The sequence below is a fragment of the Hyalella azteca genome, unplaced genomic scaffold (genome assembly GCF_000764305.2).
Source record: "Hyalella azteca isolate HAZT.00-mixed unplaced genomic scaffold, Hazt_2.0.2 contig7647, whole genome shotgun sequence".
NCBI lineage: Eukaryota > Metazoa > Arthropoda > Malacostraca > Amphipoda > Hyalellidae > Hyalella > Hyalella azteca.
In genome coordinates, this window is record NW_025937767.1 from 71,715 (window position 1) to 96,416 (window position 24,702).

Consider the following 24,702-nt stretch of genomic DNA (forward strand, 5'->3'; position numbering starts at 1 on the left):
GAAGGTAGCACAAATTCTATTCTCACCTCGGGCTTCATCCTGGTTTTCGCTTCACACAAAACTGACGGATTGATCTCTCCCCCGAAGAAGACACCGCGTCGCTGGTAGAACTGGACCTGCGAGTCGGAAAAAAGTGAATAAACCTGATAGATCTGAGTAAGTTCAATTTACCTCTTTTAAACTTAACACAGAAAAGGAATGAACTATTTATATGCAACTAGAATGAGTACAATCAATTCCTAAGCACCTATCTTCTTCCCACTTCTTCCACAAGTCACCATCAAGAAGATGTCATACATTTTCACTCCTCATTTTTGCTCAACTCATTCTTCCTCATGGGTGAATGGTCCCTCTTCAATTTACTCTGACCATTGAGATGCATTTAAATTTCTTCAGGACTAATGACATAAACATTCAAGGCTTAACTCACAATGCTCCATGAGTGGGTGTCCCACTTACCCTGCTCCCCTACCGGCATAACTCACCCTGCTCCACGGAGTGTGCCGCCTCCTGTTCACCCTGAGGCTAAGGCGCCGTAGATGAGCAGAGCTGCTGCCGATGTGGTCGCGAGGCTGGCGACCCACTGCGGCGTTCCAGTCAATAGGAGTGTCTTTGTGAAGTGCCTGTTAACAAAGGCAAAATGAACGTTTCTACGCCTCGCATATTATACAGGGAAAAAATATTGTCTTCTCATAATGTCTGTTGACACAGGCAAAAGGTACGTAAATAAGCAGCAACTGTTGGTATGGACCGTGTTTAAAAAGTTCCCATCAGTAAGCAGAACCGGAGGTTCGTATGCAACATCTATTGGCTTCAGGAACAGGGGTCTTCCGGCTACTGGAAAACGCTTTCCACCCTCATTGTCAGCTGAATAAATGTCTTACAGTAATCGTAAAATGGCATACATAATTGAAGAAGTTTCTCAAAATGATAATAATAAGATTATCTAACCTTCAGGAAGATAATGGCCAGTCGCTGGATGGGGTCTTCCTCTGCCTTTTTGGCCACACTTAGACCGCCGTCCAGACCCTCCACGAGGCCGATGTTGAAGCCCTTCAGCAGCCGCCGCTCCCGCGCCTGCTGCTTACGACCGACGGCCGCTACCAGCCGAAAGCTTGTATTATAATAATGATAATAATTGACCTACTATCATGTGCAGACTCGCAGCCATCACTTTGATGCGATATTAATATTAATGGTGTCAACTAATTCATGAGTGAGTATCATGTACTAGAGATCTGCTCCGAGTGGGCTTTATTTCACGAATAATTATGAGGGCTCACAATCACCTCTATGACACGGTTATACAGTATACATGATGCTAACCATTACCACAACGATGCGCAAATGTTGGTAAAGGAATCCTGACAGTAAGCTCTCTAGGACGCCCACATTTTAAGCCCACTTTTAAGCATGAGATCCGTTCAAGACAAATGCATCTATTACCGCGCTTTTTAGCGCTACCAACTTCTTATATAAGCGCTACCTAGCATGGTAACATAGCCGATATTTGCAGAAATACTGAGGCTAAAACCCGCGGCTCGCTGCTCCAGTCTCGGTGACTTCGCTCCTTGGACCAAATCAAGTATAAACTCACTATCGTCCTTGTGGTGCGCAGTGCCGGTTTGCATGCCGTTGATTTTAAGGATGTTGAGTAGCTCGTACTTGAAGCTGTTGATGTCTTGCTTGATTTCGTTGACGTCGTCCTCCGTTATTTCGGATTCCTCGACTTTGCGTTGCTCGGTCGTCACGTAGCGTCTGACGAGGTTGCGCATCGTACGCTGTGTTTGGGGTGGTATGACGATGATTGTCGACATTCAAGGTTTTCGAGTTAAAAACTATTTTTCCGTAAACAATATTAAACTTATGGCTAAATATTCTTTATTCTTTCATTATATAAACTTGCAGTAAAAAGAACAGATGTCGTGTTCATCATTTCACATTGAATAGTTAAATTTATATTATGTTGGCGCTTATTCAGTAGCTGTTGAGATCGAGAGGAAGATTCAAATGTATATGCTTGCCCCATTGATGTGTATCGTATACCTTTATTTTCTGAGCTCGAACCAATTTTCAGTTGACCATATGAACAGACAGGAGAGTTTAAGTATGTTCGAATATCAAATTATTAATTACTGAAAAACAGAAAAATGTCTGAAAAACGATGATAACTTACTATTTAGTAATAATGATTATCAGGGCGAAAATCCACACAACATAAATCTAATCTAAATATTCAGACTTGCACTTCAGAAACATAATATGGCTAAAGTATACCAGAAGCGCAGGAAGACAAATGGGTCGAAATATAAATAATGAAGGCAATCTTATTCGCTCCGATAATATTTTATTTTGTACATTCTGTGTAAAAATGCGAATAAAAAGGGAAACTGTCTCAACGTCCTAAGTGGAGAATTTTTATTGGTGATGTAGATATTTGTTGCCTACCACTTGCTCCGAAGTATATTTGATGTCTGATATTCGTATTTAAATGCCATAAAAATTTGCTATGCTATGTAAAATGTTATGTAAATATTCCTTGAAAGATGTTTACTAGCGAATTTGTCTCTACTCATGGATTACTAATCTAAATAGAGAATAGGCGACATAAAAAGTGCTAGACACATTAAAGTTTTAGCTTACTTATGAAGCATGTGTAAATAAATCAATATAAATAGAACATGTTCATTTAAGTTGAGAATCACAAGATCTCATCATAACTCGTGTCAGTCGTCGACTAAAATGCAACCGAAAAACTGCTAAGTTTTGAGTGCTCAGTTTTTATGTTTATTTTGCTCAGGGCAAAAAAACGGTAAATTAGTATAGATAAATTACTGTGAACGATGCCCTGATATTCAGATATTAGTTGATAATGTCATTTTATATCTGGTACAGTCAGTAAATGGACGTGGGCGAAGGACTAACATGCACAATTGTCCATGCAGCTCCAAGTACATTCCCTCTCTCTCATTAGTCAAGCACGCACTAAAGCACTAAAACAGCGCACTACCACGTACCTGGTACTGGGAATCTTCATCTTCATCCTGACGTCGCTTGAAGCTCCTGCTGTGTGTGTGTGGGTGGGCCTTGCAAGAGATAAAGCACTAAAGCAGCGCACTACCACGTACCTGGTACTGGGAATCTTTATCTTCATCCTGACGGCGCTTGAAGCTCCTGCTGTGGGTGTGTGGGTGGACCTTGCAAGGGATAAAGCACTAATGCAGCGCACTACCACGTACCTGGTACTGGGAATCTTTATCTTCATCCTGATGGCGCTTGAAGCTCCTGCTGTGTGTGTGTGGGTGGACCTTACAAGAGAGGTGGCCCAGGCGAGGGATCAGGCAGAACGGAGACGGCAGCTCGTCGCCGTCCTCGAAGTATTCCATCCACAGCTTCGAGCGCGCGAACTTCCACTCCGTGTCGGAGCGTTCCTTTAGTTCAAATTTATTTATTTAATGAACATAATCAGATGCAGTAATGTTTTCCTTTTGATGACTTATATTATTTAAGTGTTGTGAGATTAAACAATAACATGCAGAGCGTGCTGGGATTATGCGAAGAAAGGCATCCGCTGCTTGGAGCCAGTACAGCCACTTAGCCAATTCAAGTTTGTAAGTAGTTAAACATATTGTTTTGAGGCATTCAGCATTATTATTTCACTAATATATCTATGGGCGTAGATTGGCAGTACTTTATTCGCTATTTTCTAATTTTTTAATTGATTCTGAAGGCGCGCATTAAGTAAATTAACTAAGAGATCTCAAGTTTTGAACGCTGCCGAGGTTAAACCACCAAATTTTTAATTCTACGCATATTCCTGATTTTAGAATTGCGGCTCTCGAATGGCATCGGACGCTGGATGCACCGCCATTAATTATACAAATCTTTCACCTGAAGCCTCAATTGCGGCATAGAAGTATACATACCGATCCGATAAATTACATGAAAAAATCATACTCGTCCTCACAGTTATACTCGAGTAGGAGTTGGACATCATGGCGATGAGGAGGTTAAGCAGGACGATGATGTTGATGGCACTGTAGGAGCCGAACATCAGGAGCGACCAGAACCTCGTGAAGGATTTGGTGCCCGTCAACTCAAAGTTGTAGAGGTCAACGAGTCCAAACGATGCCCAGAAGAGTGACTGAGACGTCTCAAATAAACTAGAATGAAATTAAAGATAATGTCAAGTTTGGAAAAATAATAGCTAGCATTAATTGGAATTGGAAATAAGAACAAGTTAATGTTCATGGAGCTTACTGAGTGAGATGAACAAAGATATTCATGGCCTGAGCATTTTATCCTGTGTTTACATGATCGCAAGCCTATATAGCTCGGCAGAACCTACTTTGTGCATGTGTGTGAGTGGCCAGAATGGGGATAAATACAATAAAATGAAAGTAGGAGACGAAAAAGCACAAATAACAACTATCATTTCAATAAATTTAGGATTCATCATATATTTATTATATTGATAATGATTTTCATGGGCCAGCTTTGGATTTAAAATTTCTTTGGATGCCTTCATGACTTTTAAGACTCTTTTAGTTATTAAAGTTTTCTGCATCTAACTTTTATTTTAATTTAAGGTTGTCCAAGAAAAAAAGATGCATACACGTTATGCCGCAATAAGAACCAATAAGATTATGAGTGAAAATCCCCCACTATTGAACAATGAAAATAAGTGTGGCTGTGAAGCGCTCATCATAGTCGTTAGCAGGGTGCCTTATTGTTTCTGGTCTCGCATCACCCGAAAAATTTTGCTAGTGATCGTGCACGCCCAATATATTTTACCCTGAAAGCTTGAGCACAGAACTGAAGATGTAGGTGACATTGCCTATAGCCCATTTCATCCTCATGTTCGTCGTCCGTTTCCTTAAATGATCGACAAAACGCCCTGAGTTCGTGACCGGATGGACCGTATTAAATGTCATATTGTCTAACGTCTCCTCTGTAATATTAACTCGAGTTATAGAACTCGTGCATAAATCATTCACGGATGATACCTGAAAATACTTAGAGTTCCTGCGCACACATTCTTTTCCTGTCGTGACCTCTGATATATATATAAGTTACTATACCCAATACAATAACTTACTTGGAAAACCTGCGCCACACCGAGCAAGACATGTCACTGTCGGGGTTCATAAGACCCCCTGGCAGTGAGTAGCATCTCTGCTTATCAAGATCAGCGTAGTACCACAGCAGGTTATTGAGTCCTGTAGATATGAAAAACTTATTTGTTGGGTTTGTGTGCACTTTAATGCACGCAGTACATTTAAATCATTGCTCATATAATCACGTAATACTGTCCAATATATTGTTTGTTTTAGCAGATACTGATCTTAATAAGAGTGAACAACGACATATCGTGCACTCTCAAGTCCTTCGTAACGAATAGTTTCAACAATATGATTAGGACTAACATCTTGACTATAAAAAATTAACACAATAGAGAAGGCTTGATTGCCGGTAATGAGTACGTTTATCATTCAAACAATTATAAAGCAAAAGAAAAAACTGGCGTGGAAACAAATTTTGCCTTACCGCATCCGTAAGCAAAAAGGACGAGCGTGTAGATGAAGAAAAATTTGATGATGTCGAAAACCATGCGACCCAGTGATATTTGCAACGGTCCAAGGTGGGGGTTAACGCTGAACGTGTGCACGAGTTTCAGAAAACTTGAAACAAAATTGTGAGAAAGATTACCGTTTTATATTACGTGAATCAAAATGATTTAGTTTTTCAGAATGCGAATACTTTCCTTGCACACTAGGAAACAAATTTCGGAAATAATTTAGTAATTTAGTCCGATATCACGGTGTGGAAAAATGTGAAGATTCATAAAAATTGTAATATTCCGACTTTCGCTATTCAGACTTTCACGGCTCCTACAAACCGAAAAGCAAAGAAATTTTTTTCTATCTAAATTTGTTCATTAAAATTCATTAAAACTTGTTCATATAACAATGATAGTGTACATATATAATATTTTTTATATGGTCGATTTCGAGCCACCATCCTGATTACGACCAGAATTTTCACAACAAGTTGTATGTTTCAAAACCCGCCGCTACTTCAATTTTAGAGATCTTGTGCACTCGGCCATCCCGAGCACTCGTCATCGGCTCTGTATTGAACAACAAATGAAACCACCCAAATCTTTCCATCCTGACCTCAGAAGTCGCGGATTCATGTTCATCAAATTGAACGGGCCAATCCCTGCAAACACATGATTTACACCCAAGTGACCCAGCAACTTGATGGATGATCATTAGAAATTAATTTATCTAATCTGATCAAAAATACAAGGTAAGGGATACAAGGTAAGACAAGGTAAGAAGAGGTTAAATCCATGTGCGCTAACCGTTGTCACTTCTATTTCAATCTAAAGGCCCTGAAGTGTTATGTCGGCAAACAAAGGTTAACTTTTTCTAAGATAGAAGAATATGATGAATTAGATTAAAAAAATCACGAGGGATTAGTTTCATTGCATGTATCTAAGCGAATAACAAAGAACAATGTTAACAAATGATGAGTCACCTGAAGACATTAGCCGCCCCAAACATGCCCTCTGATAGAAGTAGAGGGTCGAAGGGATGCCACAGCTCCCTCGGGTAGTAAGGGTTCAAACCAACGGCTAGCTCTTTCTGGGTCAGCAGCCAGGCTGTCATTCTGTTACATTTATTATTTGTAAGAAAATTTTATTAATATTCAACTATGAGGATAAATAAAAAATACATCTGGGGTGGATCAGGGATGAAGCGATGCATCAAAATAGTTCCGAACCAGAGGTCTCCACGATGGGCTTCCCGCAATTTTGTCAATAAAAATAAGCCATCTGTCGGGGGTTTATGACGAACTGCACTTGTTTAGACTGACATGCATGGAATTATGCAAAATCACTTAAATATTTTGTGTCACTTGGAGACTTGTCATTGTTTGCCCCGGACCTAGAATTTTTTTTATTGTGAAAACTTTTGCTGGATTGACACTTAAATCTGTGGCTGATAAGTTCTCTAGTAAAGTGTAATGCATAATTTATAATTAATATAGAAAATAAACTAACAATACGAAAATAAATCTAAAAATGCATAATTGATAACACATAAGTGGAAATCTACTACATGTTCCTAATCAGAGGATAATGGAGCAAATTTATTAATTAGGTTTGGGGATATTATTGGAGAAACAATGTTGCATCAATAACCAATTCATCTGTACCTCAAAAGGATCCAATTTACGAAGAAGAAGTTGGTGATGTAATCAATAATATTCCAGAGATCCTTGAGGTAGTCCACGATTCCTGCCTGCCACAAGGACTTTATTTCGGCCCAAATGAACCCAACGATGTAGACGAAGAGCAGCAACTCAACGTAGGACGGTAAGGCTCCTCTGGCTTCTTTTTGTTGACGCTTCAGACGCTCGATCATGCCAGGAGTTCCCAACATCTCGATGACCAGAGCCTCGACTTGCAGGGAGACAACCACCAGCAGAACTGACGACAATAAAATTATAATGATGAGTATACAAATGTCACCCTATATGTACATAGGTGACTAGAGCTTCTACATAGTTGCAGCGAGATCACTGCCATCAGCACTGAAGATGCAATAAATATCTAATGTCGAGGGTAACATTTAGCATCGTTGACGCTCCGAGTATAGAGCTTCAAAAACAGACTAAATGAAGCTATGCAGGAGCATATGTTCAGTCTTAAAATGCCTAACAAATTACGGACCAGGCAATAAGTGCAGCAGCTTTCTCAATCAACCGTCAGTTATGGAAAGATCGGGTTCCAAAGGCCGGATCCCTTGTGAATCAAGTCACGAAAAGTTCAAGAATCGGCAACAGGCCATGGACCTATTTCTTCAATACCGACACATCTATTCCATTCTATATGTTACCCTCGTCATAATATATAGTTATTGCGGGCGGTATCATACAACTGTTACCCTATATGTCCATGGGTGACCCGAGCATCTATGGTTACGGAGAGTTAATGATGCTTTACTTTCTTTAGAATTCCACGTTTGATTTATACTAAAGAAGTGGTTCTCAATTTGGTTAGCTTGTCCTGGTCCTGCGATTTAGATGGATGTCGTATTGTTGGAGTTATTGCAGAATGCACAATGGAGTTATTGTGAAGAGGTTTTAGTTTGTTGTAACACCCACTACAAAATAACGTTATGATTCTTCAGTAACAAAATAATAAATTCATTATATTTATAGCACATATAACTAAGGCCTGTAGATGTTATTAGTCACACTAGTCATGCGAGGTGAATGGCGAAGCGCCACATAGAGGATCCCGAGACGGAAATTTTATCAAGCTAAGTATGAAAAGTTTAAACTTACGCAAGAAGAAACAATAAGAAGAGGAGTGCACGATGAACTTGATGATGGGTTGTTTCATTGCCTTGCCATGCTTAGAATTTGGTAGGAACAGAAAGCAGAAGCAGTAGAGTGGGAACATCGACGCCACCTGCAAGACGTCGACCATCTGCCGAAAGTTGCTACGTCGTTTGAAGTTGGGCAGCCCGTCGTACCAGACAGACGCCAGCAGCTGCTGAACGTTGGCGTGTGCCACGAACTGTGCCACAGCGAAACAATCTTAGAACCAATTTAATTACAATGTTAGAACTAATTTAATTCCAGTGTTAGAACCAATTTAATTTCAATGCTAGAACAAATTTTATTTGTGTTATTTAATTCGGCATAATAGGAAAATATTTCGTGGGAACGATAACTATAACAGGTTTAATTTATCCTGCCAAAACCAGGCAAAATTTAATAGTTTAAGGAAGACGGAAACGTTCATGAGAAGCAGATAAGCGTTTTAGTAATTTTACGTATTAGAGGAATAAATAGAAAAGGAATGTGTAAAACCGATATATTAAATGTAGCTTAGTATAGAGGTTTAAATCATTGGTTCAAAAAAAAAAATCAGAAACATCCAATGTTTTTCATCTACATTAGTAATTTTTTAATAAGGAGAAGCATGATATGCTTATACATGGAAGCATACATTAAAATAAAACAAATAAAAAAACTTTTAAAAACCACGTTTTCTCAACGGACAAAAAAGAAAAACATTTACTCTTACATAACATTACATAACATTTTACTTAACTTTAATTTTATGTAAGAGTAAATGTTTTTCATTTTTGTCCGTTGAGAAAACGGGATTTGTACGTTGAGAAAACAAATAAAAGTTTTTTTATTTGTTTTATTTCATTATTTTTAGTTTTGTAAAAACCAGAGAAACGTGTTTTTTTAATATTTTTTATATTTATTTATTTTCTACTCTTTAGTTAGCAATTTTAGCAATACAAATCAATTTACGGGTTGGCAAGTATGGATGTTCGAGAAAAAACTCAATTCCAAACCGTGAATTTTTAGTGTTTTTTTAATTTTTAAAAATTAAAAAAAAAATTTAAATATTATTTCTGATGATCAAATCTTGAATTGTTAGGCAACATAAGCATGCATGCCAAATTTCAACCTACTAGGATGTTTAGCAGTGCTTTAAATTAAAGTTTGCATTTTTGATGACAGACGGACACGAAACGAAGTCAAGAAAAACGTGGTAACATACCATCTTAATGTATCACACAAACTATATTACACATGGCCTAACCATCTTCTGGTTCCTAGCCACTGCCTCCCTGAGGCACGTGAGGTGCATGTGCTGGCCCTGCTCGTAGGCGTCGCCCTCAGGGTCGTAGTTAAGCACGAGCTCCAGCTCGAGCGACGTGCGCGTGTTGTCCACCAGCGCCGTCGCGAATGTCTGCACCTGTTCGTCCAGACTCTGTCGGGGGAACACTTCTTAGGAACAAAGGAAATATTACTTAATATTGTTCAGGTTTGCAACAAAACTAGGGTGTGTTGTCCACCAGCGCCGTGGCGAATGTCTGCACCTGTTCGTCGAGACTCTGTCGGGGCGACAAAAATGGAATAAATATATTTGAGACTCTTCATTCAATTTTGAAAAGGAATGAACAGAAGTGAGCGTTAAACGTACCAGACAAAACTTGAATTTTCAGAATAGTAGAGTTGTCATGGCTGTACAATACTTTATAGTCACTAATTTATTTGTAAAATAAAAGATAAAAACTGACCAGGTACTCCTGGGAGAATTCATTCTCCATGTAGGCGAGTTTGTTGAGTTCCTCGGACAGCGCAAAGGAAGTCGCCAGAGGATCTTTACTCGACAGGCAAATGAGCGATGGCGAGCTGAGGGCGCGGTAGGCGTTGATGCGGGACAGAGAATGCCTGTACAAATAATTCAGGATTTATTTTTCCTGCTTTTACTTATTGTCATCATATCTCTTATTTTCTTACAAATGGCTTTTTGCAAGTATAAATGCAATAAACACAGCAGACTGTTCTACTGTAAGCAAAGTCAATCTTTAATTAATTAATTTAATTAATCTGCAGTTGCAGATAAAATTAATGATGCGATAAACACAGCAGATTGTTCTGCAGAGTTATTATTGGGTGAAAATTATTATTCTATTAGAAACCGACCATTGATATCATAACAATTTTCATAACATTGGAAGCGAGGCAGAAAAAGCAAATTCGTATTAGGTGCTGACAGGAGCACTCGACACCTATCACCTGAGTGAGTCGTCGGCGATGGACATTAGGCTCCCGCGACACACATCACCTGAGCGAGTCGTCGGCGCTGGACATTGGGCTCCCGCAACACACACATCACCTGAGCGAGTCGTCGGCGCTGGACATTAGGCTCCCGCAACACACATCACCTGAGCGAGTCGTCGGCGCTGGACATTAGGCTCCCGCAACACACATCACCTGAGCGAGTCGTCTGCGCTGGACATAAGGCTCCCGCAACACACTCATCACCAGAGCGAGTCATCTGCGCTGGACATTATGCTCCCGCAACACATCACCTGAGCAAGTCGTCTGCGCTGGACATTAGGCTCCCGCAACACACATCACCTGAGCGAGTCGTCTGCGGTGGACATAAGGCTCCCGCATCACACTCATCACCTGAGCGAGTCGTCTGCGCTGGACATTAGGCTCCCGCAACACACACATCACCTAAGCGAGTCGTCGACGCTGGACATTGGGCTCCCGCAACACACACATCACCTGAGCGAGTCGTCGGCGCTGGACATTAGGCTCCCGCAACACACTTCACCTGAGCGAGTCGTCGGCGCTGGACATTAGGCTCTCGCAACACACATCACATGAGCGAGTCGTAGACACAAGACATTCGTCACAGGCACACTTGACATCGTGGGGCGTGGGTAAGGCGGCCCCGCGATCTAGGAGCAGGCGCAGGATCTCGTAATTATCCTTGTGCGCGGCCAGGATTAGAGGCGTGATGTCGGACGTGAAGGCCGCCTTCACGCCAGCCGTCTTCTGCCATGACTTTGGGAATTGGAAAGCACAAACAATAATTATATCCATTAAATCAGTGATCAATTGCCTATTGAAGAAACCCGGCATCAATAAATGATAAATTAAATAATACTCAAGCTAATTTTGATAGCAAATTTTTGTTTTTTTCAACTAAACCTAGTAACACATCCTATTATTCCGAATGAAGTACTGACGAATAGTAAACATAAATGCAAACCGCAGTTTCATTTCACGTAAATCTTTTAAACCTTGTTTATTACAGAGTTATTATAGTTACATAAGTTAGCCAAAGAAAGTGATCGCAGTTTCCGACGAGTTGGAGTCTCCCATGGTAAGGTAATGCACTCACGTAAAGTTCATCAGGCTTGTGGATGGACTCCTCGTGCTGCAACAACACCTCCACGCCCTCCACGTACTCCTCTGCGATGGCGTGCAGCAGAGAGTCCTGTGTACGGGATTCCACAGAAAAAAATTACGAAAATTCATCATATATTTTTTTAAACTTTTTGGTGTCTAGTTCAATCATCAGTTCGAAAATTCGGTGAAACGTGGTAAAGGTAACGGTAAAAAGACTCCGAAACGTGTATTATAGCGATATAATAAATTATCGAGGAAGTTTACTCTCTTTTAAGTTTTTGGCGAATTAGCGGTTCCAGCAATTAAGTGACATTGATGCTTAAAAAATTACCAAAAAATTTGCAAGTAGAAAACGATTAATGTAATAACATTTCAATAGTTATATTAGAAAAGAGAATAAAGGTAAGCAGAATAGTTGATAGGTAAAGGTTACTGAGTGCAAGCAGTATGAGGTGGAATGTGACCATAGAAACGACACAAAAATTGGAAATAAAGCTGCACATAAAGTAAGCTGTCTTCGTAATTTTTTAAGCGTTGATGTTAATGCAATCACTGCCATATGTTTAGGCAGTGCATGAATTTAACGTTAAGTTAATTAGAAGGCGATCGATCATTTCAAGAGACATTCAATCCAACATGTCGTGAGATAAATGTTATATCGTGTTTAGAAGTGGAGTGATTAGCAAGTAACAAAGTGTATTGCGATCACTTTCTTACAAGGATGTTTATTGTCGAGAAAAAGTGAATCTTTTCTGTTCAGAAGAGTTGATGGAGTCATGAAATGCGAACCCTCGAGTCAGACGCCCATGCAGTCATGTCTGTTCTCTTGGCTTACGATCGCATTAAATGCTCTGAGTAAGTCGTAAACTTTGATTCGGTGGGTATGTTTGTGGCTAAGATAATTTTGCACTCGGCATGCCAATCGCAAACCCTGCAGACGGTTCGAAAAATCGCCGTAAAACAGTTTTAATGGCATTTCAATGGCCGCCCGGCAACTGAAAAAATATTATGTTGCAATTTTTTCAATTCAACACTAGAAACGCTTACCAAATTATAAGAAAACGGCGAAAGTGTTTATTTTTACCAAGCGGCTGGCCAATAGAATGCCGTTGAGACCGTTTTTCACGGTTATTTCGAACAGTTCATACGTACCGTGGGCTCGATTTTCTCTGCCAGGAGAGTGTTGATCATGTCGAGGTTCTCGTTCTCCACGGCGATGACGAGAGCCGTGCGGCCGAGAGGGTCAACGCAGTTCATGTTGAAGCTCTTCTCTTTGCGTTGGTTCTCCTTGTGGCCCTTCTTCAGGATGCTGCGCGTATACAGTATTTCCTTCATAAAATAATTATCCCTCGGTTCTTCATGCTATGAATTAACGTATGGAGGTCTCAATGTTACTTCAAACAGCAAACGCCTCCCTAAGGATGCAACGAATGTTGAGAAATTGTTAATCCAAGTGACCGAAAACTAAGGCATATAGTGGTTTCTGAGCACAAAATTGTAGATTATTCAAACTTTCATATATATTGAATGCACGTTTAAAATTACATTATGCTACCGGCTAGACAAGTCCTTAAAAATAAAATTATCTAGTATTGTATTTATCAGTATTCGGGCAAGATGCGATTGCGGTTATTGAAGTTGTGAGATAACTATTGCTTTAGCCCGCCGCGTTACTAGGATAATTATGTACCTTTTATTATAGACATATTGACTTATTGAGTTGGAAAGGCTCAATGACAGCGGACAAATTTACCCTCGGAAGGGCTCAGAGATCTTGTCTAGTTCATTCGGTCTTTTCATAAAATCGATGTTTAATAGTTGATTCTTTATCTCGGGTTAGGAATCCTACATTATGTAGCAACATCTAGTTGAAAAATCTTATAACACAAGTTGACCCATCACTGGGCTCATCGCTGGACTGCAATTACATCCCGTTCTTCACAAATCTCTTCTCCTGTTATTTAACACTGTTTAACAGAACAGAAGAGTTTAACAGAAGCCACGTCGCCACGCTCAACATAAAGCATGTAACGCTTCTCCTCTGGGCTTTTCTCCTGTTATTTAACTCACTGTTTAACAGAAGCCACGTCACCACGCTCAACATAAAGCATATAACGCTTCTCCGCTGGGCTTTTCTCCTGTTATTTAACTCACTGTTTAACAGAAGCCACGTCACCACGCTCAACATAAAGCATGTAACGCTTCTCCTCGGGGGTGAGGATGGTCTCCAGCTCCGCGTCGTTGAGCTCGTCCAAGTCTTTCTTGATGCGCGACACTTCTGCTGCATCTTCACCGATGGATTCCTCGGCGGCCATGTTGGCGCTCTACTTCCACCTTGGTAACTGACGTGAGTAAATATGCTAGCTATTCGTCCTGAGTTTCTCTACTTGCCTTCATCGGTTTTGTATTTTATCCATAGAATATAACAGTTCTTCTGAAAGAAAAAGCGGGGTGATGGACTATGGTAAACGATCAGCAGGCAATACTGACATGTAATATTGACATTCGACAATGATTCCCTAAAAATTATTGGGCGATAATTTAGGAGGAAAATAAACTACTGAAAAAAGTGAAAGTTCTGAAAATTGTTTGAATGAATTATGAGCAAAAAATGTTACTTCAGGAAGATCAATTAAATGGAGTGAGTTGTTTATTAAGGAAACAATGGTGGAAGGTCTAATAATTTAACTGATATAGAATGAAAAACAAAAAAGATGAAAAATCAAGAAAAATGTTAAGAAAAATGTTAAGAAAAATGCCTCTGAAGTTGATTATGACTGATCGAAAGACAGCTCGTTGTATTGTTTTATTTTTTCTATATTAATTAATCGAGACTTGGTCATTCATTTATTGAAATTCAGGTTTTCTAATTACCAGATCTTTTTCGGAGAAAGGACATAAAATTGTTACGTACCGGCTATCAGTTTAAAAGCTATAACGTGGAAATAAGTTCAATTACCTTCAAGTCCATTACTATTAACTATTACTAGTCTATTATTTAACTATTACCATTGAATCTACCATGATGTCGATGAGTCGACAACTGTGTTCTAAAGAAGTCCTAATAGTCTATGCATTCAGTGGTTGGGTTTATTTATAATAAGCGGTCATTTTCCGTCACTTGCAACTTTCGTATTATTCAGGTTGTATTTATGCTTAATATCGCTTCAGAATGTTTTCGAATGGCCTTGCACAGATAATTGCATCAATAAGAAGCCACTAACCCCACCCTACTAGTCACTATTGACCCTAACACTAGTGCGTTGGCAACGCTAAACTACAACCCCTTCCTCTCGTCGGCCGCAGCAGCAGTTGTAGGTCTTCCCTTCAAGCCGCAGACGTTCATATATAGACGTGTTAAGCCTTTAGCGGCATGCTGGAGAATATGTATTATTTCCTTTAGCATCAATGACTTATGGATACATATAACTGGAATAAATGGAAAGTTTGTATTATTGGTGCAAATACTTTCATAATTATTCTGCTTAAATCGCTAGTTCATAAAGAATTTAAAATAAAAAAAGTGGGCTGAGAGCGGGTAAGAATTTAAGCCTTGCTTTGCGTCGCTGTCATATACGAGTCGGCCTTGCGATTTATACTGCGAATGAAGCATCACTTCATCACTTATTAAATGAATGATGAAGCGGTGAAAGCATCACAGAAAATCAGTAATAGAAAAGGTGAATATTATATCTAAATTAATTAACACACATAAGCTTAGCAAGGTTGGCTTCGAGTGTGCTAACGCACTTGTGAGACAAGACAAAATCCTTCTATATATGAAATCTGTATAGTACGTTAATAGTATGTCGGGATTAAAGGAGGTCGGGTAGGAGATTGATGCATTTAAATAAAACCGAATTAGTATGGAAAGATAGGGCAAAAACGCTAACAATATAGAGCTTTTATTTCTTCAGCAGAATCTTTGAATACGTGATAAACTGAGGTCTTTAGTTAATAAACAAACGAAGCCTTGTAATGCAAGAGGGCGATCATATGAAGGAGACGCTTGTACTCCTACATGAGAGCAGTCATGTTATGCAGGCCAGCAGTCATGTTATGCAGGCCAGCAGTCATGTTATGCAGGCCAGCAGTCATGTTATGCAGGCCAGCAGTCATGTTATGCAGGAGGGCAGTCATGCACAGGCGAGGCTCTGTCGTCGTGTAGACATGATGCATACATGGCATGGCTAAAAATATGCAAGCGTTATGAAAGAACTTCTGTAAGTCGTAATATTCAGTGCTTCACGCGCACCCATAGCTGAAGGTCTAGGGGGATTTAACTGTATAATGGAAATTTGAGCTAATACATAGACTTTATTTTATGCAGTCGAGGGATTGGTGATTTACCAGCTCAGTACTTCAAACTGAATTTGTATGGCGCAGCAAGTGATGAGTGTATTGTGTATCAAAAGCAAACAGGTTTACCGAGTAAAAGAGATATACAGTAAAATATAAAGAACTAAATTGTAAAGATTAATGCCTTTTATTGCATCGTTATTATCGTGAGACCTTCAAATCAGTAATATAATTATCCTGGTAACTCAGGAATGTGATTTTCACAATTAATTTTAATTGCTACGCGTGCGTTCATTTGTTCACTGCTCTTGGGAACTGATGAGTTTTGTGCGAGGTGTTCCGTTCGTCCTTTGTACATACAGTATACGTAGGGATTTAGAACCACTTTAATATATTTCCTAATGGATTTCAAAATAGAACATGATATCTCATTTAAAAAGTGGTGCAATTGATGCCCTTTAAAAAATAATGGTTTAAAATGCAACAAAATAAATGAGTCTGTTAAGGCCAGTCGTTCTGTGCCGCGCGGTTTGCTGATGAAACAGACTAATTAATAGATCTCCTGATAAAACAGTTGTTTAATGATGGCACGTAATCTCTAATTAACACATCACGTATAGAACAAACAACGTATCGTCATGCGCGTATTGTCGTATAATTAATATAATAATAATAATAATAATGATAATAATAATAATAATAATAATAATAATAATAATAATAATAATAATATTGTTGTAAGCTTATAATATTGTAAGCTACAGGCGCAGCTTATTGTCCGTGAGATGACGCTCGCATTTACGATATCGTAGCTTTGGTTTGAAGTAAATAAAAATAAATAATACAGCACTGAAATTGGCCAACATTTGGCGAATGGTTTCGTACGAAATTGTTCGTATGATTTTTTTACGATCATCAATTTATTTTAGAATGAAACAGCTATTTTCACGGAGTTACTTCAACAATACTTATACTTAATGCCCATTCGTTGTTGTAAGCAATATCAGCTGGAATAGCCCGTGTACATTTCCAGTATCAGATTTCGAATAAAAACACGAATAAACTATGACAAATTTGTAACAGGATAGCAAGTTTGTCCGATGTGGCTTGGGTCCGCTAATCCCAGCAATTTTAGAATACCTTCATTTAAAATTCCGGCATCTTGATTCCTGTTAATAATAATCAATTTAATGTATACTATGAAAGATAGACTCGTTCAAAACAACATCTTACATCGAATTCCCATTTTACTCTCGTTTAGAAATTGCATAAAAAATGCGTTTAAAAAAGCTGCGATCCAACTTTAAAAATTTAAATTTCAATTTTATAACCCATTCCTCCCAGTTTCGCAATAAATTACTAATCTCTCGCTAAAAATTAATTTCCAGAATGTGGTAATAGTATAACTATAACACGATGAGTACCGTGGATTCGCGTTCGTATGGCCTCTATGTATTTTCAGTACTAGGATTCAAAAACACAAATTTCAAAAAAAAAAAATTATAATAGACCAGAAGTATAGTCTGACGATGCCCGGGCTTGAATATTCCTGCAATTTTAGAATCCTCTAATGTCAAATCCCGTCATTAAAGTAATATTCCTAGAAACCACTCCAATCCCACAGTTTGAATAGTTAATTAGAACTCCTTTTAACTCTCTTTTCAAGCCTATCGAAAAAGCCATTTTGCGTCTTTTAAATTAAATTAAAATTTACCCACTGCAAACTCAAATTTTACTTCTTTGATGCGATTCTTTCTTCCCTTACCTCCATTCATTTCCTGTTCTTTCATTTAAGAATGAAGTTCCATTTTCTGGTCATCTACCGGCATTATAAGTATCGTGGACATGCACCCGAACAGCCCCCATACATTTGTGGTGCGGTCTTCAAACACGTATACAAACCCACCCACAAAGTTCGACATGAATATGCGATTACAGATAATTATATTTATCATGCTAACCTATTGACGATTCTCCACTGCAGTTCATGAAAGTCTTTAAGGGAACGTTCCGACAAACTGTTCTTAAACATGAAACATACAACTGAAAACCTGGCAGCTCTAGGCTTCCTGCTCATGTTCACGTCAGGAGCATTGGGTAAGTATACATAGAACAATGCATGTTCTTTCCCTCCAAGACATTGGGCACTAATTCATGCTTAACTGTAACTGGTAAAATAAGGCTTTTTATGCGCAATCTCATTAATTATGATAATAATTTACAATTTTCCGGTAAGCAATATGATCGGAAATTATATATTTGGAAAAATGTTGACGAAAGATGGGATGTTGTTCATCTCCGGACTCGATCTTAAGGATTTTTTCAATTTCTCAGTAGTGACTTATGAACATTCCTAATCGGCCGCTCGGCGTTGACCGGAACAATTTTTTGTCGCCTGCGATGCATTTTTTCCAACTGAGCACCAACCAGTGATGCTGTATAACATTAAATGCACAAAAATTAACCAAATGACTCTTTACAAAACATCACAACACAGGCGTGCGGACATTGGCAGTTTGTTCCGTCGAGTCATGCGTGCCGCTGACCGAGTGTCTGCCGCTGTGGTGCTTGCTGCGCTCCAACGCCCCCCACAGGCGAGCCAACGTCACACGCGCGATCTGCGGTTTCTCCGGCCCCCGAGCTAAGGTATGTACGTTCTTACCATCTTATGTTCATACTTCAACTAGTTTTTTAACTCGAAGTGATATGCAAGCACATAGGTAAATCTATAGTCTCTGTTATCTCAATCACGGGCTCTGGATTGTGCATGCATACAACTTTTTAATGTTCTCGTTAAAGTTGGTGAGCTATCGGCCGCTACTATTAAATTCCTTCACCCAACGCCAGGTTTGCTGCCCGGCAAACCCAGACGCAGAAGTGTCATCTCGTCTGAACACGACGAAGGAAAGGACGAGACTCCGGCGTGAGATGTGCGAGCAACGTAGTAGTTCTCAGTCATCCCTTCTACCTGATTCGTGTGGACAACCTTCGTCAAACGAACGTATTGTGCGCGGCACGAGCGCGGGGTTGGGGCAATACCCCTGGATGGTGGCTATACATTATAAGCGTGAGTCGCTGATATGTAGCGAAGCACTAATAAGGGGAAATGAGTCAACTAATAATAATTAGAGTCAGTATATACGTTAATATACGAGTTGTCCTTGTAGATAACTCTTGATGTTGGTCACTTATTATTCGTGAGTACAGAACATAATAATTAACGGTGTAAGTGATAGACAGTGTGCGCCTGACAGAGCGACTTGGGTATACCAGACTAGACGACTGACAGAGGTAGTAGGCATACTAGACGGAATTTTATTATAACTTCAGAACACAGAAGATTGGGATTTCTGCAATCGAATCCTGTGCTTTTTGGTGAAGTCTTGAGCTATTGTGGCTACTAATCGCGACATATGATTACCAACGGCTACGAATCACCGGCGGTAATCTAACTTGAGAGCGAAACAGTAATCTAACACTTGAAGGGGATTCAGTCAAAAGTTCTAGATCAAAGAATCTCGTGAATGATGCCACCCAAACCTAGATGCTTCCTTACAGATATTGGAAGAAAATCGACTAAAATATAACAAATGGGCAAAAAATAGACATGTCTAAGTAATTAATTGTTCTTGCTTGCAGATCAAATCAAGGGAGTCAGGAAGTTTCTATGCGGTGGGTCCCTCATCAGCCGGCGCTACATTTTGACTGCTGCACACTGCGTCGTGCAAAGTCATCTACGCGACTGGGAAATGTGAGTACTGTGATCTAGGCACTGTGATGGACAGTGTACTCCTTGTGTGCTACGCGGTACTTCATGCCTGATTTTCTCGCACTACACGAGCTAACATGCACACACTAGGCACAGTCAGCTATCACTCCACCACAACTGTGCACAAAAAGTACGCAAGACTGTCACAAGAATTTGTTAACGTTAACTAACGAATTTTCTCCGTGTTTCACCCACTAAGGACGCACGTAGTTTTGGGGGACTGGAGGCTGAGTACAGACCCTGACTGCATCGATAACATATGCGTTGATGAACGCCTTACTCTTTTGGCTGAAGAAATCGTCGTGCATCCGAGGTTTGGGAATAACTCTGTCCTAGATCACGACATCGCGCTCATCAGACTGCAGCGAGACGTAAATTTTACAAGTAAGTTTCATCTATATTATTAATATATTAATACGTTTACAATACCACGATTATAGCAGCAGTGAAAGATCCAAGTTGAAAACGAGTCGAGGAGCACAAAATAGATGCCCAACTTCTAGACTTAACTGAATAAAGTTAATTAAATTTCATATACCTCTTAAATTTATAATTTGTTTATTTATCTAGCGATCAATGATAGATATATGTGTTACTTTCTTGTGAGTTTGTGTGCGTGCAGTTATCGGAGACCTGGCGCCGTGTATGTTAAGGAGATATTCGGATGCTTAATTAGCCACCTGTCGTGACGAAAATTACAGAAGCCCCACATTTTAATATTGAGGCGGCCCCACATTTTAATATATATGGCGGACAGAGGAAACTTTAAAAAGGGGGGAAGAGTTATTCGAACTGAAAATTTAAGTGTTACTTCTAATTTGGTCTCTGCAAATGTTCTTAAAAAATGCAAAGTAAAGTTAAAGTGGGAATTCCCTACTAAGTCCGGGTTACAATGGGCCTTTTACTAGCTGTTATTACACTAAATGAAAACCAATAAGTAAATTACACTATATAAATAATTAAAGAGCGTTTCCTCCGAATTTTCTGCACGAGTAAGAATAAAGATTGAAATTCCATTGCATTTGTGGCCGCAATGAGCCTGTTTTGCACTGCATAATTTCTCGAAACTTGGTTCCATGACCAAAAATTGTATACTTCGAACTCAACAACTGTTAGGGGTAACAACTGTTAGGGGTTCAGGGTAATTATCAAAAATTACCTCACAAGACGGAAAGTTGTCGAACTTCCGAGCGAATTCCTGCTTGACAGGATTTGGCAGTTTGCCGAACAATAGGACAGAAAGCATAACGTTACCGCTTCCCTGCAACAAGTCACAGTCCCACTTCTTAAGATCACTAACAGTGCTTCTAATTTCATTAATATAAATCTTAGTCCCCAAATAATCTGGATGATATTTAGGTGAAAGGTCAAAAAGTTTCTGAATCAAGTCATTAACGAGGGCTTTGCGATCAATAAACTCGCGTTCAAGCATCTGCAGCGCCACAGCGTAATTTTCATTGTTAATAGAGAGGTGATCAATAATTTTGAGGGCGTACCCTTTCAAATAAGTCTTGAGGTAAGTTAACTTAGATGCATCAGAAAGAGAGTGGCGGCAATCAATTACGTTATTGAACTGTTGGATAAAGCTTGAATAGTCAAGGCTTGAAGAGCCCTCTCCTGAAAAAGTGGCACATTGAAGAGCTGGCAATCTAACCTGTTCAACTTTAGTAACTACACGATGACCATCGTGAGGTGCAGTCTCTTCATGCTTAGAAAGGTTCTTACTTACATCAATCAGGTAATTCAACTGTTCTTGAAGAGTATCAACAGAAGGTTCAGAAATATCATTAATTTTGCCATCTAAAGTGTCAATTTCACGAAGATAATCCTTGATTTGCGCAACAAGAATGGTTTTAGTTTCATAGTCAACAGAGGCAACCACCAACTTCTTAAGAGCCAGAGTAATCTTACCCTTGTAAGCAGCGCGCTTCCTCACGTACGAGGCGCTGGTCTCCTGCTCAGGAGCGGGGCCGCTGTCGGACATTCCAACCTGCGACATTCTCAGGGAAACTCGACACAAACTGAACAAATTGAATAACGGGAGAAGATATTATAAGTTAAAGATTTTAAGAATAAATTATGTTAGGCTTAATACAAAAGACAATTCACACGAACGATTTTATTTCGAAAACGTCGCCGCTCGAAGCAGTTTGGCGCCGGTCACAGACGACATTCTCATAGGAAACAACAGCTTGAGCTTTAGAAACTTCTGTCCCAACGGACGAAAACGAAGCCCAACATAACTGTGAAAGAAATGAACGAAACAGTAGAACGCAAGTTATGTAACGGTGATTAATATTCGAATAAAGGTTTCATCAATGGCGCAATGGTAAAAAGAATTCTTCAAATAGAATCAAACACACCTTAATAAACAGGTAAATGAATAAATATAGATGAGATTCCCCAGTGTAGCAGAAGTCGTACCGGCCCCTCGGGAGTTGCAGTTATTCTAAAAAATAGAATGCTACAGCTTTAAATCCAGTAAATATGAAATTTTATAATTAGACCTCAATCATTTCTCAATATTACATTTATATCAATCCCTAAACCCACCTTAAAATCTTTGGCGTCAAGCTGAAATTTTAAGAGGCATTTTAAGTGGCCATGTAAAGGGAAATTCATTAGTAGTAGGAGAAAGGCAGACTCCGACGCAAACGCAAGTACAGTAACAGTAAAGATTAAGGAAGAACTTCGCCCTTCCTCTCAGTTAAGGAATATTTATTTAATAGTTTAATCGTGATAAGAAATTCAAAAGCCACAGGCCAATAGACTAATTTAAGTTGAAGGCAAAGCCCAAGCGCGTTCGGAGTCTAACCTTCTAAACAAAGAAGTTCGAACATGCAGTTAAAGGCAAAAAATAAACATAACGAAAACTAAGAGTGATCACTCAAACGAAAAATAAGATTTTAGCAAGGCATGGCTTAATAAATCATGAACTCCTGACGGAGCAACAATGCCGTGGTCGTCACCGCCTCAAGTTCTCATCTTAACTATTTACAGATCCCTTCCTATCTAAGACTAAGAAAAAGAATCGTCAACTTGGACGATTCAAGAAATACGGAAATTTCTAACAACTGAGCTACACCTGCTTTAAACCTGCATTGAATGCAACCGTTAATTCCAAGCACTCGTGATCGCTTTAAACTCTAAATTCGTTACCAATAACCATGTAATTAAACACATGGTTTCACATGCTCATTGCGCGCTGGCGACAATTTTTTTGTCGCCAACGCGCAATGACACTCGTTTGAACCTCAGCGTTGCTTATAACAGTTTAGTTATGTTTGCGAGCTTCCTCCAGTGTTTAACATCTCACGCAGTTATAAATAGTATATTGCAGTTATGTTTTTCCACTCCGTTTGTTTTAGTCCTTAACCTCATAGGCTTTCGATATGACGTCAGCACATCGACCGGACGGTGAGACGAACTCTTCACTGATGGCCAGCTTAGTGGCCGCAGCGTTGGCCGATTTGTGGACTTCATTATTTTATTATTTAATTATTTTTATATATAGTATGAATAGATTTTATTTATATGTTTATATTACCCTTTTTATTAATTATTTTTTTAAATTACATAAATATATTACATTATATATATAATGATATATTTACAATATATTATTTCTTGTTTATTATTCTATTTATTTATGAGGAGTGATGTGATGCGAATCGATGCTGGCCAGACTTTCTCCTCACAACTCCATACTACAACAACTTATATATTAAGGTGCCCATGATGGAAATGCAGAATTTCATAAGCACACGTTAGAAATGCGTAACTTGATATGAACAAATTGTAGACGTAGAACAAATGATGGACGTTCAAACGAACGTCAAGCGACGTGCGTTACCAGAGCGCGGGACGAGGGCCCCGCCCATCACTGCGTTATAATCAGCCTGCTAAATGAAAAAAAAAAATAATTTTAACTGATTTAGAAAATATAAAATCCTTGCTGTAATTGAATGCGAATTTTTCGAAAGTTGTCCTTGTATAATGAAATTAAATCAAATAGGTAATTAACCATAATTAAAAAATACTGAAGATATGTTTTATATGAGAAAAAGTACGAGTAGCAGTAAAAATTACGAAATGTTACGATAATGTCAGTTACGTTTTGTCGCTCTAAATAAATATTTTATTGTCAGTGTTCATCTGAATAAAGATTCATCCCGCTTCAACTCTGCATAAGAAAGTATTTAAGTTTTCATGAATTGATATAATTTTAATCTGTTTTAAAATCTGTAAAGAAAATTTTATCTCGGAACAAGAACTTATCTTAATTGATAACTTTGTCAGACACTGAAAAAATATATCGTGGTATATCACGCTTTACTATAATAAGGATTGTTTTAAAAGTGTTTATATTTCGGGATATACATATATGATATTTTTCAAATTTTTTCATAAAATTATTGAACTTTTTCTGACCTTATTTTTCATCCCTCCTCTGAAGGGACAGCGCAGATCACTAGCGCAGTGCAGCAAGCCGACCTCGCTGCATTTTGCAAATCAGGTGTTAAAGACATTGATGAGCTTGATATGCGCCAATTTTAATGGAATATTTTCGAGAACTTGTGCATGTGATTCATGATACATGTGAAATTTAGACTGCGAACTAATTTCCATGACCCATGCAGAATGCTTAATCACATTCAATCAATTCAAAGCTTCAAAAATTGTAGTCTCGAATAAATTCAAAAGAGATATAACTGATTCAAATTGCATCAGAAACCAATTCAAAATAAATAAAATTTTGATCCCATTTTTCATCTTTACATTCTTAGTTGTTTTCAGCGTGTAAAATATTTCAGACCGAAGTCGTGAAGAAAGCGACAATCGCTCCCAGACGAGCCTGGCAGATCGATATTAGCTTTGCTATT

General features: G+C 39.0%; 3 protein-coding genes across 3 annotated transcripts in view; 1 reads left to right on the plus strand and 2 right to left on the minus strand.

Moving 5' to 3' along the window:
* The window catches only part of LOC108667124 (transient receptor potential protein), a 16,332-nt gene extending 2,162 nt beyond the window's left edge, over positions 1–14,170 (minus strand). Inside the window, exons 1-18 of the mRNA XM_018154110.2 lie at positions 13,906–14,170; positions 12,904–13,060; positions 11,744–11,839; positions 11,171–11,403; positions 10,122–10,275; positions 9,641–9,811; positions 8,359–8,593; positions 7,225–7,498; positions 6,544–6,675; positions 5,548–5,681; positions 5,099–5,219; positions 3,968–4,163; positions 3,309–3,431; positions 3,129–3,197; positions 1,598–1,781; positions 952–1,100; positions 486–623; positions 27–116 (exon numbers count right to left, since the gene is read on the minus strand). Of these exons, the coding sequence (XP_018009599.1) occupies positions 27–116; positions 486–623; positions 952–1,100; positions 1,598–1,781; positions 3,129–3,197; positions 3,309–3,431; positions 3,968–4,163; positions 5,099–5,219; positions 5,548–5,681; positions 6,544–6,675; positions 7,225–7,498; positions 8,359–8,593; positions 9,641–9,811; positions 10,122–10,275; positions 11,171–11,403; positions 11,744–11,839; positions 12,904–13,060; positions 13,906–14,066 (2,817 nt within the window). The 5' untranslated portion in view covers positions 14,067–14,170. The remainder of the gene's footprint in view (positions 1–26; positions 117–485; positions 624–951; positions 1,101–1,597; positions 1,782–3,128; positions 3,198–3,308; positions 3,432–3,967; positions 4,164–5,098; positions 5,220–5,547; positions 5,682–6,543; positions 6,676–7,224; positions 7,499–8,358; positions 8,594–9,640; positions 9,812–10,121; positions 10,276–11,170; positions 11,404–11,743; positions 11,840–12,903; positions 13,061–13,905) is intronic.
* Positions 14,171–17,448: 3,278 nt separating this feature from the next.
* Positions 17,449–20,491, plus strand: LOC108667115 (phenoloxidase-activating factor 1-like). Its single transcript, XM_018154099.2, has 6 exons — positions 17,449–18,147; positions 18,548–18,696; positions 18,898–19,117; positions 19,690–19,801; positions 20,019–20,203; positions 20,442–20,491. Exons 1-6 carry the CDS (start codon positions 18,081–18,083, stop codon positions 20,489–20,491), a joined length of 783 nt encoding a protein of 260 aa, XP_018009588.1. The 5' UTR covers positions 17,449–18,080.
* Positions 20,492–20,921: 430 nt separating this feature from the next.
* Positions 20,922–22,210, minus strand: LOC108667116. Its single transcript, XM_018154100.2, has 2 exons — positions 22,183–22,210; positions 20,922–21,840 (listed from the first exon to the last, which is right to left on the minus strand). Exon 2 carries the CDS (start codon positions 21,816–21,818, stop codon positions 20,922–20,924), a length of 897 nt encoding a protein of 298 aa, XP_018009589.2. The 5' UTR covers positions 21,819–21,840; positions 22,183–22,210.
* Between the last annotated feature and the right edge of the window lie 2,492 nt (positions 22,211–24,702).

Coding starts and splice junctions, on each gene's coding strand:
- LOC108667116 (XM_018154100.2), bottom strand. CDS start 21,818: ATGTCGCAGGTTGGAATGTCCGACAGCGGCCCCGCTCCTGAGCAGGAG.
- LOC108667115 (XM_018154099.2), top strand. CDS start 18,081: ATGAAACATACAACTGAAAACCTGGCAGCTCTAGGCTTCCTGCTCATG. Junction 19,802..20,018: donor CATCTACGCGACTGGGAAAT/GTGAGTACTGTG, acceptor TCACCCACTAAG/GACGCACGTAGTTTTGGGGG. Junction 20,204..20,441: donor GCGAGACGTAAATTTTACAA/GTAAGTTTCATC, acceptor GTGTGCGTGCAG/TTATCGGAGACCTGGCGCCG.